This window comes from Caretta caretta, chromosome 11, assembly GCF_965140235.1.
Source record: "Caretta caretta isolate rCarCar2 chromosome 11, rCarCar1.hap1, whole genome shotgun sequence".
Lineage (NCBI taxonomy): Eukaryota > Metazoa > Chordata > Testudines > Cheloniidae > Caretta > Caretta caretta.
Window position 1 is genome coordinate 79,792,258 of NC_134216.1, and position 18,130 is coordinate 79,810,387.

At 51.8% G+C, this 18,130-nt stretch overlaps 1 protein-coding gene across 2 annotated transcripts in view; it reads left to right on the plus strand.

The window, feature by feature from the left end:
• The window catches only part of KMO (kynurenine 3-monooxygenase), a 46,195-nt gene that overhangs the window by 15,642 nt on the left and 12,423 nt on the right, over positions 1 to 18,130 (plus strand). For both annotated transcript variants that reach the window (XM_048869024.2, XM_048869025.2), the window contains 5 exons: positions 1,936 to 2,023; positions 3,151 to 3,316; positions 5,177 to 5,248; positions 7,270 to 7,391; positions 15,620 to 15,767. In XM_048869024.2, coding sequence (XP_048724981.1) covers positions 1,936 to 2,023; positions 3,151 to 3,316; positions 5,177 to 5,248; positions 7,270 to 7,391; positions 15,620 to 15,767 — 596 coding nt within the window. The remainder of the gene's footprint in view (positions 1 to 1,935; positions 2,024 to 3,150; positions 3,317 to 5,176; positions 5,249 to 7,269; positions 7,392 to 15,619; positions 15,768 to 18,130) is intronic.

Sequence of the window (18,130 nt, forward strand, 5' to 3'; positions counted from 1 at the left end):
AGTAGGACTGAGTGGACTTGTACGCTCTAAACCTTTATATTGTTTTGGTTTTGAGCTCAGTTATATAACAAAAAAAATCTACATTTGTAAGTTGCACTTTAACGATAAAAAGAGATTGCATTACAATATTTGTATGAGGTGAACTGAAAAATACTATTTCTTTTGTTTGTTATTTTTACAATGCAAATATTTGTAATCTAAAATAATAATATAAAGTGAACACTGTATACTTCATATTCTGTGTTGTAATTGAAATAAATATATTTGAAAATGTCAAAAAATATCCAAAAATATTTAATAAATTTCAATTGGTATTCTATTGTTTAACAGTGTGATTAAAACTGCAATTAATTGCAATTAATTGACAGCCCTAATTTAAAGGCTATGGTGCTGTAGAGACATAATATAGATGCTTCCTGCATCAACTGAAGGGGTTTTTCCATCAGTGTAGGCAATCCAGCTCCCCAGGGAGCAGTCGCTAGGTCAATAGATTAATTTTTCTGTCGACCTAGCCATGTCTACTCAGGGGCAGGGTGTGTGTGTGTGTGTGTGGGGGGGGGTTAGGTTGGCTTAACTAGGGCACTCAGGGCTGTAAAGTTTTCACACCCCTGAGCTACATAGCTAGGTTGATCTAAGTTTTAAGTGGGCTAAGTTTACAAGTACTCCTTTTCTTTTTAAGTTTCCATGGTTTCCTCTGGAAATGCTGCTCTGGTTCTCCAAGAGTTCTGGGTCTCTTCACGATAGTCAGAAGCCACTAACAGAGTCTACAAGTACAGACTAACATGTAGCTTTTGAAGACACGTCTCGAATAATACTTAAAACTTATCTAGAGTATTTTTTATCTGAAAGTCGAAAGGCATTTTACAAACATTAACCCCCCAACACACCTCTATGGTAGGAAAACACTGTGCTCAGTTGACAGAGGAACAAACTTGGACTAGAGAGAGTAAGGTCCAATGTTACAAAAGTTGCTACAAACTTTGGGGTGCCTCATTTTGGGGCTGCCTAATTGTCTCAAACTGGGTGCCAGAATTAGCAGGTCCTTCTGAACATTTGGCCCTGAATTATGTGGCCAGGCTCTCACTCCCACTCTGTGGCTGCTGTGGAAGTCGGCTTTAGGATTCCAAACTCCCTGCGTTCTGGTCTGGCACCTAGAACACATTTTAAGATGGGGATGTAAGGGAGAAACCAGCAGCAGCATTTAAAACAAATGTGGCCCTGATATGTAAATTTGTTTTAAGGACTGATTTCCAGAGCACTAGCTCTGAGAGACAGCATCCTGGTGCACATGGAAACTGAGCCCACAGATTAGACATTCATTGAAAAACAGCTGATATCACGGGGGATTTTGATGGTGGGTGATGTTGAAGATTGGGTGAGATAATTTGAACTGTTCCTAATTATCTGCTTTGTGTATAAATAAGGGGAAAGTTGACAGGAAAGCTAAATAACCCATCTCTTCAGTGTATTTGCATTCTACTGAGTCCAACTGAACACTGAGTTTGGAATGCAACATGGAGTGATTTAACAACATTACTAGGAAAAAAGTCATTACTTGCCGCATGTTACAAAGTAGTTACGTGTCAGCCGTACAGCTGGGTGGCCACATTCTGCCCTTGGGTGCATGCACGTATCTCCCGTTGGCTGCTGGGGGGTGTCACAGGCCCAGTCTCTGTGATGATTCCTATGCTGCAGGGACAGGAGTCATAGTGGTATCTGAAGATTACCATTGTCTCGGTGAACAAGAATATTTTGCCAGGATGTATTGCACTTAGTAAATACTTTTCATAAGTTTTAACCATAAAATCTCGCTCCCTCCCCGCCCCCGCCCACAGAAGGAATCTAATTTGATCAAAGAGATGAAAAGGGCGCTCTCTGGGATAGCTGTGTGGGCTCGTTAAATCCATTACATTGAAACTTCTCTTCTCTTCACAGCTGCTGAGAAGTACCCCAACGCTAAGTTGTACTTTGGACACAAGCTGCTCCGCTGCCACATTGAATCAGGGCTATTAACCTTACAAGGGTAATGCAGGCCCCATCCCTGAGAGTGCTCTCTTCATAGAGCTTTTGCCTAATAATTAATCAAAACAAACAACTGGGCAAGGCTGTTCTGAGCTGACCCTTGACGTCAGGTTTGTGAAGACTCAGACATTGCAGCAGTTTTCATGAAGAATTTAAAAGTGCCAAAGCAACTACATCAGCAATGAGCCAGACACATGGATTTATTTGTTTGTGCAAGTAACAAACATGCTTGTCTTGCCACCTTTAGTTTTCCATCCATGTCCTGGCTAGACAGTCTCCCCTGAGGTAAGGTGATGACTTGGTTTCTGTGACCTGGCAGGTTTGGATCACACCCCGGCACCGTCAGCGTTGAACCAGTCCGTCAGATTTATGATGTGTTTGTTCTCCTGTGAAGGGATCTTGGTGGCCATTGCGCAAAGGTGTCTGCGGTGTCTGTCTGGGTATTCAGATACACCCTGTTCTAGCTGAGCGTGACGTATGGTATGGCCCCGCATGGCCCTGAAACACTGGCGGCTGCTGTCAGCACTAGGTCACCCTGTAAACAGAGGCCTTTTACACAAAGCTGTGGAGACTAGTTCACAAACACCATCTTTAATAACCTACAGACTAAGTCCTTACTCCACCCCCAGAGCTTATTAACTGATGGCCGGGACCTTGGGGTTCCACGCTTTGCTCTGCAGCATGGGGCAGAGGCTGCCTGCGGGGATCACCTGGGCATGTCACCTCGTCCACTGCAGGGCCTTGGGTACACGTGGCACCTCGCGTTCCCCTGGTCACTGCCTGTGGCACACAGGAGTTTAGTCTCCTGAGGCCTGAAATGCTTTGGTCTAACTCAAGTCCCTGAGCTCAGGACAGGTATCGGGGTGAAATGTAACAGCCTGTGATAGGCGGCCAGGCTCAATGGCCCCATCTGGCCTTGAACTCTATAAAATCTACGTTGATCAGACAGTCTCTTCATACACCTGAAGGCTAAACACAGCACCCAAAAATCAAGTCCAAAAGAGTGCTTAGACACCTCTTCAGCAGAGAGCAAACGGCCCATCTACCCTGGCCACTGGTGCTGTGGGAGTTCACTGGTCCAGGCCAAAGTCCTGCAGCCTCATTTTAATGGTTTCTCTTGTTTTTCAGACCTGACCAAACACCCATGGAAGTCACCTGTGACCTCATTGTGGGATGTGATGGAGCCTTTTCTACAGTCAGAAAGCCGTTCATGCGGCAAACTTGCTTTAACTACAGCCATGTGTACATTCCTCATGGGTACATGGAGTTGATCATCCCACCCAAGGATGGGGACGTAAGTAGCCGCCCTCCATCCTGTGCTCTGCTGTAACACCCTGGTCCTTGCCACAGCAACCCTTCTAGAAATCCCTTTTAAGAATGTTGGCTCTGGGGGAGGGATGGGGCTGGTCCTGCCTCTCAGAGCTATTATTTCAGGCTCCCTGCAGACTCAGGCAGACATCACTGCAATGTCCCTGTTTTCAAGATTATCACAGGATCCATAAGAGCTGGTAGAACCAGTTAATCTTGGCTTTAAAACAGGTGGTAGCACAAGGCAATTGCTTGTTAGCACAGGACTTGCAAACAGTGAGTATTTGGGCTCTGCTCAATGCCGGAGCATCCCTGGGGGGAGACCTTAGAACCCACCGATGCCCCTCTGCACGCCCTCCTCTCCCACCAGTGCTTGGAATCAGACGCAGCTTTCACCGAACCGACAGCTCCTTTCATTTTGGGGGAGGGCTCCTGCAGTCAGTCTCTGATGCTGAAGGAAAAGGGAAGGGAGTGCTGCTGTGGCTCTGGGAAGCCAGTAAGTGGTGATGTCAGCAGACAGTCTAGAACACCACTAGGGCGGGGCACTAATGATAGCAAATGGAGGAAGAGTAGGGTTGCCAGGCGTCCGGTTTTCGACAGTCGAAAAGGGACCCTAGCAGCTCCGGTCAGCACCGCCGAGCGGGCCGTTAAAAGTCCGGTCGGTGGGGCTGCGGCGCTCAGACGGGCTAGTCCCTACCGGTCCTGGCTCTGGGGCTGCAGCAGGTCTGGCACCTAGGCCGGGGGGTGGGCCCCACAGGGCTCCACGTGCTGCCCCCTCCCCAAGCACCGGCTCCACACTCCCATTGGCTGGGAACCACGGCCAATGGGAGTTGGGGGAGCGGTGCCTGTGGGCGAGAGCAGCACGTGGAGCCTCCCACCTCACCTAGGAGCTGGACCTGCTGCTCACTGCTTCTGGGGCGCAGTGCGGAGCCAGGACAGGCAGGGAGCCTGCCTTAGCCCTGCTGTGCCACTGATTGGGAGCCGCCCGAGGTAAGCCGGTGCCCCAACCCCCTAGCCCAGCCCTGAGCCCCCCCAAACCTGGAGCCCCCTCCTGAACCCCAAACCCTTCATTCCCAGCCCCACCCCAGAGCCTGCACCCCCAGCCAGAGCTCTCACCCTCCCCTGCATCCCAACCCCCTGCCCCAGCCCAGAGCCCCCTCCCACACCCTGAACCCCTCATCCCCAGTCCCACCCCAGAGCCTGCACCCCAACCCCCAGCATCAACTCGCAGTCCCCTCCCACACTCAGACTCCCTCAGCCCCACCCCCAGCCTAGAGCCCTCTCCTGCACCCCAGCCCCCGTGGCCCCACCCCAGAGCCCGTACCCCCAGCCCAGAGCCCATATGCCCTCCCACAGCCCAAACCACTGCCTCAACCCGCAGCCCCTTCCCATATTCCGAATCCCTCGGCCCCAGCCTGCCCCCTCCTGCACCCCAAACCCCTCATCCCCAGGCCCACCCCAGAACGTGCACCTCCAGTTAGAGCCCTCACCCCCTCCCGCACCCCAACTCTCTGCCCCAACCCCAGTGAAAGTGAGTGAGGGTGGGAGAGAGTGAGCCACCGAGGAGGGGGAATGTAGTGAGTGGAGGCGGGGCCTCGAGAAGGGGCAGGGGAGGGGTCTCGGGGCGGGGCTAGGGTGTTCGGTTTTGTGCGATTAGAAAGTTGGCAACCCTAAGGAAGAGGCAGGAGTGAGTGGGGTGGGGATGATGGGGAAACAACCCAACTTGCTAAGGCTTTTACCACCTGTGAAATGGTGCAGTTTCCGTCTACCCTGCCTGCCTCTCTGCAGGGCTGATCTGTGGGTAATGGGCTTGCTAAAGAGACACTGACCAGTCCCTTCCTTTCAGTTTGCCATGGAAGAGAATTACCTTCACATCTGGCCCAGGAACACCTTCATGATGATTGCGCTGCCTAACCTGGTAAGAACCCACCACTGCCATTCCTTCGGGGCACAGGGACGGCTCCAGGCCTGGCTCCTGCAGAAGCTCTGGGGGCAGGAGGGGGCTTGGGGAGATACACAGACCCTAGCGCTGCCATGGCAAGCGGGGTGGACTTTTTAACCCAGGGAGGCTCACAGACTGAATCCGTGCCCTGCTGCTGATTGGGACCATGATGGGGTGGGGAGAGGTCTCTCCTGGTTGTGCCCCATTCCCACGTAAAGGCCAACCACAATCTGACCCTCTGTGGAACAGACCAGGAAAGTGCAGACCCTGTGTGAAAGGGCCTGACCCCCAATTGACACAAAGCTGGGCCTGGCGGCAGTGCATAACACACGGCTAGCAAGCGGTCTAACAATGCGCGAGTGGGGGAGGAACAGCAGGAAGTGGAAACAGCAGCCCCACAGAGGCTGGCAGGACACACCTAGCCCATGCAGATACAGCCTGGATCCTCCCTGCAGCTCATCGGCACTTTAACCCAACTCCTCTTTAGAAACTCCTGATGGCAAATGCCCGCAATGTCAGAACTCCCCCGACTGCTGCCGCCCTGTGCTGGACCCTCACACCAACCCTTCTGGTGAACTTGGCAATGGTGCCAGGTCCCAGAATGTGAGGCTGAGACTATTATGGAACATGGCACTAGGTTCAGTTCCCTTACTCCAAAGTAAGGCAGATGGAGACGAGGTCCAAGCTGCTCTCCAGCGGGCTGCATTCAGTATATGACCTGTGCTCCGCAGAAGGTCAGAGTGCTCCCTCCTGTCCTGAAAAGCTATGACCATGAATGCACATGGGCAGATGGCCAGGTCCAATGGTACACCTGGTGCAATGTACACCTGGTGCAATGATAATGTTCTTTGGGTAGCTGGGTCTGCTGGGGATTCCAGCCCCTGGCACATGGGTGAAGAGAATGCTCCATAATGCGGGTGCAGACAAAAGCAAAGGGCCTGCTCCTGTTCCTTTGGAAGTAATGCAGTTTGGTCACTGACTTTGGCAGGAGCAAGCCAGAGCCAGCCCATCCTACTGGCAGAAGGCTTGGCGAACAAACTGGGCCTTTCCAGTGCCCCCTCCCTAACAGGCCTCCCTCGTCCTGCTGCACAGGACAGCATGCTCCTCCTGCCAGCCTCACCAGTGGATCCCTGCACTGATACACCCCAGCACTGAGCTCCACTCCCTCCTTTCCCACTTCTCCCACTCTCTACCCACCCCCAACTCCCCTGTACCGCACCCGCCACCACCTGCCCCACCAAGTCATGGCCATGACCAATCTGTGCTCTAGCTCCTTCTCCCGCCTTTCCTCCCTGTCTGCGGCTTGTGTGTGCTCGGGGACAGGCCTGTCCTCGGCACTTGGTGCATGCCGAGACCGTTGTGGGCGCTATGAGGATACAAACAATCTATGACAAAAGCAAGATGGGAAATGGGGCAGCTGTCGCAGTCTGTAAGGGACTGCGGAAGACTTTGTTACGGCCTAGCTAGGGAACTTCCGCTTTCTCGAGGCCGCCCGGTCACTGCAGGACATGGAGAACCACCTTGAACCGGTTTTAGGCCGGTTGTGTCTGCCTTGCATGGCCTGTTGCCAGGTAGCGGAAAGCCCCTTTAGGGAAGTACCTAATTATATATTCACAAGCTGTTTCTGTGTACTGCTTGTTATGGCTCGCTGTTCACCCCTTCGTCAGACTCCGTCCCAGGCACAGCTCCGGTGTGCTGGGTTCTCCGCCTCCGTGACAGCAACGCTTGGAGTCCCCGTTGCGGGTGTGTCACTAACCTTCAATAAAGCCAATAAATCGCTGCTTAGCTGCGTGTGGGTCTCGTTTTCTCAGAGTACCTCTGCCGGCCTGCGGTGCTTCGAACACCTTGGCCCAGAACACAGTCCTCACCCCCTTTCCAAGCTGAGCTGTTTGCCTCCCTCGCTGGGTCACCGGCTGAGCTCTGTGCTGCATCTCCAAGCACACAGGGCTCATCTCGACCCTCTCAGCATCTCTTTGCATTTCCCTTTCAACCCACAGGATAAGTCGTTCACCTGCACGCTCTTCATGCCCTTCGAGGATTTTGAACGGCTCACGACAGGCGATCAAGTGCTGGATTTCTTCCAAACCTACTTCCCGGATTCAATTCCCCTCATAGGAGCGTAAGTGTTATTTCTGGTGTTTCTTTGTTCATTAGTGCACTGCCGTAAAGCAACAAGCACATGTCTAGCACTCGAGTGCTCACGTGGGGCTGGTGACTTCATACTCTAGTGCGGATCAGCAGGGACTCTGCCTCAAGTGACAAGTACAGGATGTTACAGGTTCGTTGGGAGTGGAGCTCTGTATTTCTCTAGACACCAGATATATTGCAGAACGGATGGGTAGGAGAAGAGACTGAAGTCTGATTTGTACTTCCAACTGGCATAACAAGATGGAAGGTCAGACTGCCCTTCACCAGGTGATAAGCTATGCTGTCTGTAGTCATTAGACCACATGCCACTCTCACAGCCAGAAACAGAACCCAGGAGTTCTGATTCCCAGCATTCAACTTAAATCTACCAGTTACGTAATCCACTGGCCAGGTGTCGATATCACATATCCTTCTAGTGACTGGCCAGGTGTATGTCACATACCCCACTGGACCACGTTGGGGATAACAGCCTCCTACTGCTAACAATTAATGCTTTAGCTCAATGGTAGAGGTCGGAGCTCTGGATCTGAAGGCCCTAGGTGACAACACGTGTGAGGGCCATTTGGCTGCACATGATTGAATGTCTGCTTTGTCCATTTTCCTTTATTGAAAACCTAGAAAGTCACTGTCCCAGCCTGGCCCATTACTGCAGCGTAGGGCCATCAGTCTGTAGCAAGCAGACCCAACCACAAGGTCCCATGTGCTTCCAAGGTAGCTGGATCTGGGCAGAGTCTAGTCCCCATTCCGAGCTCTGGGTCCATAACGTACAGTCCCAGGCTCTGACCTCTTTTCTGAGCCCATCTTTGAGACATGGAACTCGGGGTTCCAGCCGCTCCAGCCTCTGGAACCAGTGCCTCAGATCTCCCGAGCCCCCCAGAGCTCCACCTTCCTGTGGTCACTCTGGCTTCTAGCTTAACCCCTTCAGGGACAACATCGCAGGAAAGCAAGGAACAGGGCTTAGCCAAGGACTGGCTTAACCACCGTCATTGTATTCGTAAACACTAATGAGTTACAGGTCTTCAGAAAATAAAAGTTCTGAGGTACTCCAGACTGATCTCACCCCTCCTGTGAGTCCGAGGTGTCTCCATATTTCAGGCTAGGCAGAGTTCCTCCTCTCCTGTGTCTCTTGCTTGCAGGTGGTGATGGTCAGCGGCATCCCACCCTTAAATAGAGTCTGTTGTTTTTTAACCATGTGCTCAGTGAGAAGGTTCCAGCCCCCTCCCCAGTCACGTTTGCCCCATCTGTGTAGAAAAGCCCATTGATCCATAGGGGTGAGCCAGTAGTTGAGAGCCAGTCAAGCTAATAACCCCAGATTGTGGTCTTAGTGACTTTTCTGTGAAACTCCTTTTCTGGGCAGTGCAGCTCTCTGGAATGCCATTCAATAGGCTGCCTTGGGCAAGTTTAGACATGTTCAGCACACAATACGAAGTGGAGAACACAATTCATATGGACATGTGCCACTCTGGCACAATTACATACAAAACCCACCAATCTCCAAAGAACATTGCAAAGTCAAGCTCTCCGAAGGTAGGAAATGCCAGAATTAAGGTCGCTGAGCCACCTTAATTCATCCCCCTTGTGCATGTGCATTACGACACAGTCATTATTACACAATCACATACCGTTTTGCAACAAGACCTTTGCTTCATTCAGTGCCCAAGGATGGATCTGCTCAGGACTGAATCCGGGCTGTGCAGTGAAGGAGGCTGGTGCCTGTAGGACCCTGTCTCATTTGTTGCAGAAGTTGGAAGGTGTGTAGTGAGTAAGTCAGGGATTGCCAGAGGAGAAGGGACAGTCTTATGGTTCAGACAACTGGCTTCCATCTCTGACGCTGCCACAGAATTTCTGCGTGATGCTGTGAAACCAACCTTGTCACCGGTGGCCACTAACTGCGTGCTCCTCATTCGCTGGGTGGCCAGTTTGACCCCCTGAGGGCTGATTATCAGAGGTGTCATTTTTAAATCCCGCTGGGCTGGTCCTGACATTGCCCTTTTGCTAGCAGAACAATGAGATACGTGACACCTGTCGCTGACTCCAATATCCCCTAACTGGGCCCTGATTTCCAGAGAAGTCAGTGTGATGTGCATCCTTGCTGCCACCTACAGACCAGTCTCCAGCTTTACACAGCTGCCTTCCCGAGAGACTAGTGGGAGAGCGTGAGTTACTTCATCAGAGAACATTTTCCACACTGGCCACTCGTTTTTCTCCCGCAGTGGCGGGGAGGCACTCAGGTTCTGTGGTGACGAGTGGCAAGAGAAGCTCCTCAGAGAATGAGGGAATGAATATTTCTGTATTCAGAGCCAGGGGGCACTAGTGCACTGGGAACGAGGCAGAAACAACACACTGAAGAACACGAATAAAACAAAGCATTGAATTCCTGCCTCATTCCCTCAGCAGAGTCTGCCCTGAGCACTGAATGAGGCAGGGGCCCTGTGGAAAAGACAATGGGCCCGGTTCTCAACTGCATCCCTTTGTGATCCTCAGGTGGCACAAAGGGGCCAAAAGGCAGCCGAGAGTCCGCCCGGCATAAGGGATGCCCGACTTGCCCTCTGCACCCTCCACTCCATTCAGCCCAGAGCAGAAAGGGCGTTATGGGCTCCAGCTGCACTTAGGGTCCCATTAGCTGGTGCAAGCTAGAGCAGCCTGCTGGGGCGGGTGTGTCATGAGAATCAGGGGAGCTGTAACCAGGCCAGATTCTCTCCTGCAGATTCAGAACTGGCCCCTTATCTACCCTTTGACCTACCTGGCCCTGTGGAAGAGTCGACTCATGGCTGGGGCACCCCCTGGTGGCTGAGCATGGGGTAGCAGCTCTTTCCTCTCTAGCACCCTGGCCAGTGGTTGCTCTGCCCTGCAGTGGTCTGCCCCTTAGGGTGACCAGATGACAAGAACAAAATATCAGGACACATGGCGGGGGGGCGGGGGGGGGGCATCCACAGGCTCACGCCCCCACCAGGGCCGGCTCTCGGTTTTGCTGCCCCAAGCAAAAAAAATAAAAGCCGGAGTGCCGCCGAAGCAAAATATCGGGACAAATGGCGTCCCGACCGTACATCGGTCGGGATGCGGGACAAACAACTAAATGTCGGGACAGTCCCAATTTTATCGGGACGTCTGGTCACCCTGCTGCCCCTCCTCGTGATTTGGCTGTCCAGCCAGGTCATGTTTTATTTCCACCCTGTCCATTCAGGGTAACAGAAAGTCCAACACCCTCACATCAGGTTTTAGAACCACAGGGCCCAGAGCCAGGCCCCAAACACCTTCTCGTCCCAGGGCTTTCAGAAGTCCCTATCCCCTTGTATCAGGGGGATTTTCATGCCACCTTCCCTGGCGGCTGGTAGAGGAACCCAGGCCCCCCTTCCCCTCTGGGTTCCAGCCTAGGAACCCTGCAGTGAACAGGCACTGTCTGTCTCTTCAAACCCATCCCCTGCTACCTCCCTGGGCCTCTTCCTACCAGACCTCGTCAGCAGGCCCTTCCCAGGCCCTGTACCCCTGTCCCTGTACCCCCTCAGGCTCCCTGAGCTTTGGGACTGCACCCCTCCCTCCAGGCCACAACTCACAGTCCTCCAACAGATCCCAAACCTCAACCCTTTGGCTCTTCCTGGGCTGGAGCGTCAGTCCTGCCCAGCTACTCTGATCCTTCCCAGGCCTGGCCTCTACCTAAAACTTGGCTGACCTAGCTCCGTCCCTCAGGGGAAACCTACCCCCCTGAAGAGGTAACTCAGAGCAGACACCGCTGGGTTGGCAGAGAGTCAGCCTAGCACCGGCCTCTCATGGGAGGGGATTTACCACAGCGACAGAACACCCCTCCCATGGCTGTAGCCATCCCCTCAGAGACACGCCCGCCCAACCGCCTCCCTCCAGGGTGTTTCCCTCCAGGAACTCTTTCCGGCCTTGTATGGAAGTCGGTCTCCTTTCCAGGTGGCCCTGCTGACTGACCTACTTAACACCCCTCTAGGTGCCAAGGGCTAGGTTAGCTGCGGGCTGACACACCCATTAGCCCTCAGGACCTGGGTGGTGTATAAGCCTAATGCAGGCCCCCATCAGCGCAGTATCTGAGTGCCTTGCCATCTTTAATGTGCTTATCCTCACAGCTCCCCTTTGACAGGTGGGAAACTGAGGCACAGAGAAACTGAGTGACTTGCCCAAAGTCACACAGAGAGCCTGTGACGGAGCAGTGTATTGAAGCTGGATCTCCCAGCTACCAGGCTGATACCCTAACCACTGGACCCTCCTTCCCCACTGGCAACGTCCCTCACCCGCTCCTGAGTTGGGCAGATCTCCCAGTGCAGGAGGGCCCATGGGCCAGCCTGCGATGGCATATTTCGGGAACTGGCACAGGCTCCCCTCCTCTTGGGGGCATCAGGGCCCCCTCAGGACTTACCTCAGCCACAGTGGGTGTATTTGCTTGACTGGGGCGCTTGGCCCAGCGCACCCTCCTCCTTCTGCGCTAGGGAGTCATCAGCTGCACTGGTGACAAGGCTGCCAGGGCAGTGGGTCCTGGTGCAAAGGCCCATCAAGATGATGGGGGCAGCTTCTGGGAGTAGGAGTAGGCACTGCAGTGCTCAGTGTCACCACGCCTCACTTCCAGGGGCCTCGGAAACCCCAGGAGCGTCCTGCAATTCCCACAGCCCAAGCGAGGCATCCAGGGTCCTACACGACAAATAGGGAGAGACAGGCGCTGGGGTGGCCGTCCATAAAAGGCCACACGCAAGGCGGGCGCTGCGTCAGCAAGCCAATGGGAGATGCGACAAGAGAGGTGCGTGCAAAGCCCCACTTCCCTCACAGAGTTGGGTGCCTAAATGCAGGCTTCAGGGCGGGGCCTGTCTCTGCTAGTGACTCCCAAGCTGGGGAAAACAGGTGCTCTCCCACCTAACTCATAGTAAGAGAATCCAAAAAGTGCCACCGTGGCTAAACAACAAAGTAAAAGAAGCAGTGAGAGGCAAAAAGGCATCCTTTAAACTGTGGAAGTTAAATCCTAGCGAAGAAAATAGAAAGGAGCAAAAACTCTGGCACATAAAGTGTAAAATATCATTAGGAAGGCCAAAAAAGAATTTAAAGAACAGCTAGCCAAAGACACAAAACGTAACAGCAAACATTTTTTTAAGTACATGAGAAGCAGGAAGCCTGCAGACCAACCAGTGGGGCCACTGGACGATGGAGATGCTAAAGGAGCACTCAAGGACGATAAGGCCATTGCGGAGAAACTAAATGAATTCTTTGCATCGGTCTTCACGGCTGAGAATATGAAGGAGATTCCTAAACCGGAGTGTGACGGGGCAGGACTCACCACCATGGCACCTCCTCTGGCCGTTGTGGGAATTAGCTCTGGTTTGCCGGTGCGCCTTTATCTATTGGCATCTCGCCGCTGTTGCTTCTGTCATCAGGACCCGTGTCACTCTCAGGACTACGGTGTCCTCTTCTGGACACAGCCCTTCAGCTGTGCCCCACTCGGTTTTCTCCTCCCCCTTTCCAGGGGCCAGCAGTCCTCTGTCCAGCCACTTGCCTCAGTGGCAGGCTGCAGTCCAGGTTCTAGCCACTGGTCTCAGTGGCAGACTGCAGTCCCTGCCCTGGCCACTTCCCTCAGGGGCTGGGGCGCATGACTTATGAGGAGAGGTTGAGGGAACTGGGCTTATTTAGTCTGCAGAAGAGAAGAGTGAGGGGAGATTTGATAGCAGCTGTTAGGGGGCTTATTCTTTCACCCGCTTACTTCCCTGGTCCTTCTCGCATGAACAGAGAGCAACAATACCCGAAGTCTGAAGGTGCAAACAATTTGATGTTTATTTGGGGTGAACTTCCAGCAAGCATGATTCCAGTTTCCTTCCTTAGTATCACCCCTTCCCAGCCCTGACACCACAGAGCCTTGCCTGTGTCCCTGTTCCCATTCCCCCCCTTAGCAAAACATGATTCCAATTCCCCCACCCCCATTCCCTATCCCATTCCTCGTTCCCATTCCCCCCCTTACTTCTTGATTGACTGCAAACTATATAGTAAAACTTGAGTTCTGCTTAGCTATACCTAAACCAATCATTTTACTGAAATTTAACTAACCAATCCTAACATATTGTAACATGATTATTTAACCAATTATATCCCACCACCTTAATTAGTTTACACCCAGCAAAATTAATTATACAGCAGACAGAGACAATCACAGAACCAGACAGAGATTATACAGACAAACAATAGGGAAGTGGAGACTACAATGATAGAACAAGAAAGAAATGAGGATTTTACATCCCAGCTATTGGTAAGTGAGTTCTTGCCAGACAGGATGCTATCAAACTAAGTTTACTTTTACATTTACATTTACATTTTACATTTTACATTTACTTTTACTTTTACATCTTCTAGGCTCTTCCCTTTCTCTGGAGGTGATAGGCATTATCAGGACAGGATTGTATTCCTAACAGCTCAATAGCACCTTATTTCAGTGTGACCAGTTTGGAATGTAAGGATGGGACCATGTACTTCCCAGCTTATGGCTACCTCTGCTGCTTAGCCAGAGACCTTAGCCTAAGAACACGCCCTTAGACTATCATAGTGAGAGAAGGCCTATAAACAGGCAGACTGTGATTTTGATTCTTGTTTTGTACCTCTATAACTAGCTAAGTGATAAGAATACACCTAAATTCTTAGGCCTTTAGAGACAGGCCTGAATATCTGTATCCTAACAGCAGCCCCCCACTATCTGAAGGGGGGTTCCAAAGAGGATGTATCTAGACTGTTCTCAGTGGTGGCAGATGACAGAACAAGGAGCAATGGTCTCAAGTTCCAGTGGGGGAGGTCTAGGTTGGATATTAGGAAAAATTGTTTCACTAGGAGGGTGGTGAAGCACTGGAATGGGTTACCTAAGGAGATGGTGGAATCTCCTTCCTTAGAGGTTTTCAAGCCCCAGCTTGACAAAGCCCTGGCTGGGATGATTTAGTTGGGGTTGGTCCTGCTTTGAGCAGGGGGTTGGACTAGATGACCTCCTGAGGTCTCTTCCAACCCAAATCTTCTATGATTCTATGAACACGATTTGTTGGGGAAGAATTCAACATGGTTTTTGTAAAGTGAAATCATGTCTCACTAATCCACTAGAATTTTTTGAGGGGATCAACAAGAATGTGCACAAGGGTGATTCAGTGGATATAGTGAACTCAGATTTTCAGAAAGCCTTTGACAAGATCGCTCACCAAAGGCTCTTAAGCAAAGTAAGCTGTCATGGGATAACAGGGAAGGTCCTCTCATGGATCGGTAACTGGTTAAAAGATAGGAAACAAAGGATAGGAATAAACGGTCAGTTTTCAGAATTAAGAAATATAAATAGTGGTGTCCCCCAGGGGTCTGTACTGGGACCAGTCCTATTCAACATATTAATAAATGCACTGTCTGGGAGCTGCCCGGGAGCTGCCCCAGGTAAGTGCCACCTGGCGAGAGCCCACACCCCTCCTGCACCCCAACCCCCAGTACCTCCTCCTGCACCCCACACCCCCTCCTGCACCCCAACCTCCTGCCCCAGCCCTGAGCCCCCTCCCAGAGCCCGCATCCCAAATCCCCTCCTGCACCCCAACCTGGAGCCCCCTCCTGCACCCAAACTCCCTCCCAAAGCTCGCACCCCTCACCCCCTCCTGCACCCCAACCCTGTGCCCCAGGCTGAGCCCGGAGCCCCCTCCCACACTCCAAACCCCTCGGCCCCAGCCCAGAGCCCGCACCCCCTGCCCCAGCCCGGTGAGAGTGAGGGTGGGGGAGAGCGAGGGAGGGGGGATGGAGTGAGCAGGGCAGGGCCTCAGGGAAGGGGCGGGCCTTGGGGAAATGGGGGTAGATCCTGAGTTGCTCTTAAATTCAAAAAGTGATCTTGTGCTTAAAAAGGTTGGAGACCACTGCTGTAAAGAGATGCAGTGTAAGCAGGACCACAAACATGAGGGATAGTGTTAAATACGAATATCTAGCTGTATAGTAATATACTACCTGATGGGGAACAGCAAATGTCTGCCTCCATTAAATTACCATTACATTCTGCGGCATGCGGCTGCTTAATCCCCTGGGTTGAAGTTAATGATCTAGCTGTTCAGGTTTCCCACAACTTTGAGCACAAGTACCCCAATGTAAAGGTTTGATTTCGCATCCTGGCACAGTACGTATTACATCGATGACTGATTCTCTCGTCTCCAATGATGACATCACACATTTCATGCAAACTTTCTATTGTTTTGGCTGAAGGCAAGAGCTGCAGCGTGATTACTTTTTGCTGCCACCCCAGGCCATGATCTCTGTGAAGTGCTCTTCATACCACATCACCTCCCGGTGTGTGCTGATGGGAGACGCCGCCCACGCCGTGGTACCATTCTATGGACAAGGCATGAACGCTGTGAGTTTGCTGTTCCTAACGTCCTGCATAATTTGTGACCAAAAAGCCACTTCTTTTGAGTTCAGACATTTAGCTCCAGTTGGTTCCATTTGCTTACACAATTGATTGGCTGGCCCTGGGTCTTGCCGGGTTTGAGGCTTGGAGGAGGAGGAGGAGTTGACTGGGTCTGGATCCACACAAGACTGAGATGCCCTGATAGGCTGAGGGACCTCTATGAAGTGTGTTGGTTCTTTCTGCTCCCTGCAGAGTCACTAAGTCTTCAGAGTGAGGCACCTGTATCTTCAGCTGCTGCTGGATGTCGGGATAGCGGTGTAGGGAAATGCATTTGATCATGCATGCTCAGGCCAGAAGGCTGCATCTTCCCTTTTCAGGTAGACTGTCACAGTGTAGGGCAATTGCACCTGAATTTCCCTTCTGAGGCATCCAGAACACCCACTCTTAGACATCTGCTGTTGCCTCTCTTTCATGAAGACCGGTGCCTCTCTCCCTCCTGAGCCGGGTATTTCCAGGTTGCCTGCTCCCTACCTACATTGTGAATTCTCCTTACTTTTCTCTTCAGAGGTGGTAAATAGTGTTATGGCCCCAGTTCAGTTACCACACAGCTCTTTCTAAGCAAGCACATTTATTCTTAAGGTAAAAGCCTTACAGAGAAAATTAAAACAATAGAAGCCCTACACACATGGTAATAAGCCACTAGAGATCACCCCCTGATTCCAACAAGGGTCCTGGCTGGTGGACAGTCCTTCCTACCTCCCCAGGGGTTTTCCTGTGGTTACAAGTTCATAGCGCCTTCTGCTCAGAACCAGAACACCCAGTTTTATGGGGCCAAAGTCCTTCCTACCCTTCCCCAAGGATTGGGACCCACTTTGGGCCAGAGATCTTGTCTGTTTGCATGGACGAATCCCAGGCACTGCTACAGGCTGGGGACCAACTGGTAAGCAGCAGTTCTGCAGAAAAGGACCTGGGGATTACAGTGGATGAGAAGCTGGGAACAATCAAGATTGTTCCCCTCTATTGGTGAGGCCTCATCTGGAGTACTGTGTCCAGTTTTGGGCCCCACACTACAAGAAAGATGTGAAAAAATTGGAAAGCATCCAGTGGAGGGCAACAAAAATGATTAGGGGACTGGAACACATGACTTATGAGGAGAGGCTGAGGGAACTGGGATTGTTTAGTCTGCAGAAGAGAAGGATGAGGGGGGATTTGATAACTGCTTTCAACTACCTGAAAGGGAATTCCAAAGAGGATGGATCTAGGCTGTTCTCAGTAGTAGCAAATGACAGAACGAGGAGTAGTGGTCTCAAGTTGCAGTGGGGGAGGTCTAGGTTGGATATTAGGAAAAACTTTTTTACTAAGAGGGTGGCGAAGCACTGGAATGCGTTACCTAGGGAGGTGGTGGAATCTCCTTCCTTAGAAGTTTTTAAGGTCAGGCTTGACAAAGCCCTGGCTGGGATGATTTGGTTGGGGATTGGTCCTGCTTTGAGCAAGGGGTTGGACTAGATGACCTCCTGAAGTCTCTTCCAACCCAAATCTTCTATGATTCTATGATCAGAGTCAGTTTTAACTCAGGCTATTTAACTGAAAGTCCTTTCTCTGCCTGTTGGTCCCTGGAGAATCCAGTCTGAACCAGTCTATGTGAGTCTCCCTCCAGGCGGTGGGAGCTCTGTGGAGGTTTGACAACCTGAGTGAATTTTCCTAACCCCCCTCGCTGTGCTTAGTCCCGGGAGGGCTGTGGTTCCCCTCCCCCAGAGAATTACATACAATCTCTGGCCCACAATGGTGTGTAAACTTCATTCAGTAAAGTTGAACTTCGTTCAGCACTATCTGTCCGGGAGTTGCAGGAAACTGCCATCTGTCACCCGTCTGCATTGCACGGCTCCAGCCTGGGTCCTCGGGGGCTACGGCTATGCGCTCAGGTCCCTTGGGAGCTGCAGGTGGAGCAAAGAGGAGCTGCCTGTGTGCTCAGGGGTGTTGCTCCCTGACATCACCTACCCCGCTGCTCCGTGCGCTAGTGACCTTAGTGACCTTCTTGGTGTCCATCTTTAAAGCCTGACAAGCTTTAGCAAAGCTTTTGACACGGTCTCCCACAGTATTCTTGTCAGCAAGTTAAGGAAGTATGGGATGGATGAATGCACTATAAGGTGGGTAGAAAGCTGGCTAGATTGTCGGGCTCAACGGGTAGTGATCAATGGCTCCATGTCTAGTTGGCAGCCGGTATCAAGTGGAGTGCCCCAAGGGTCGGTCCTGGGGCCAGTTTTGTTCAATATCTTCATAAATGATCTGGAGGATGGTGTGGATTGCACTCTCAGCAAATTTGCGGATGATACTAAACTGGGAGGAGAGGTAGATACGCTGGAGGGCAG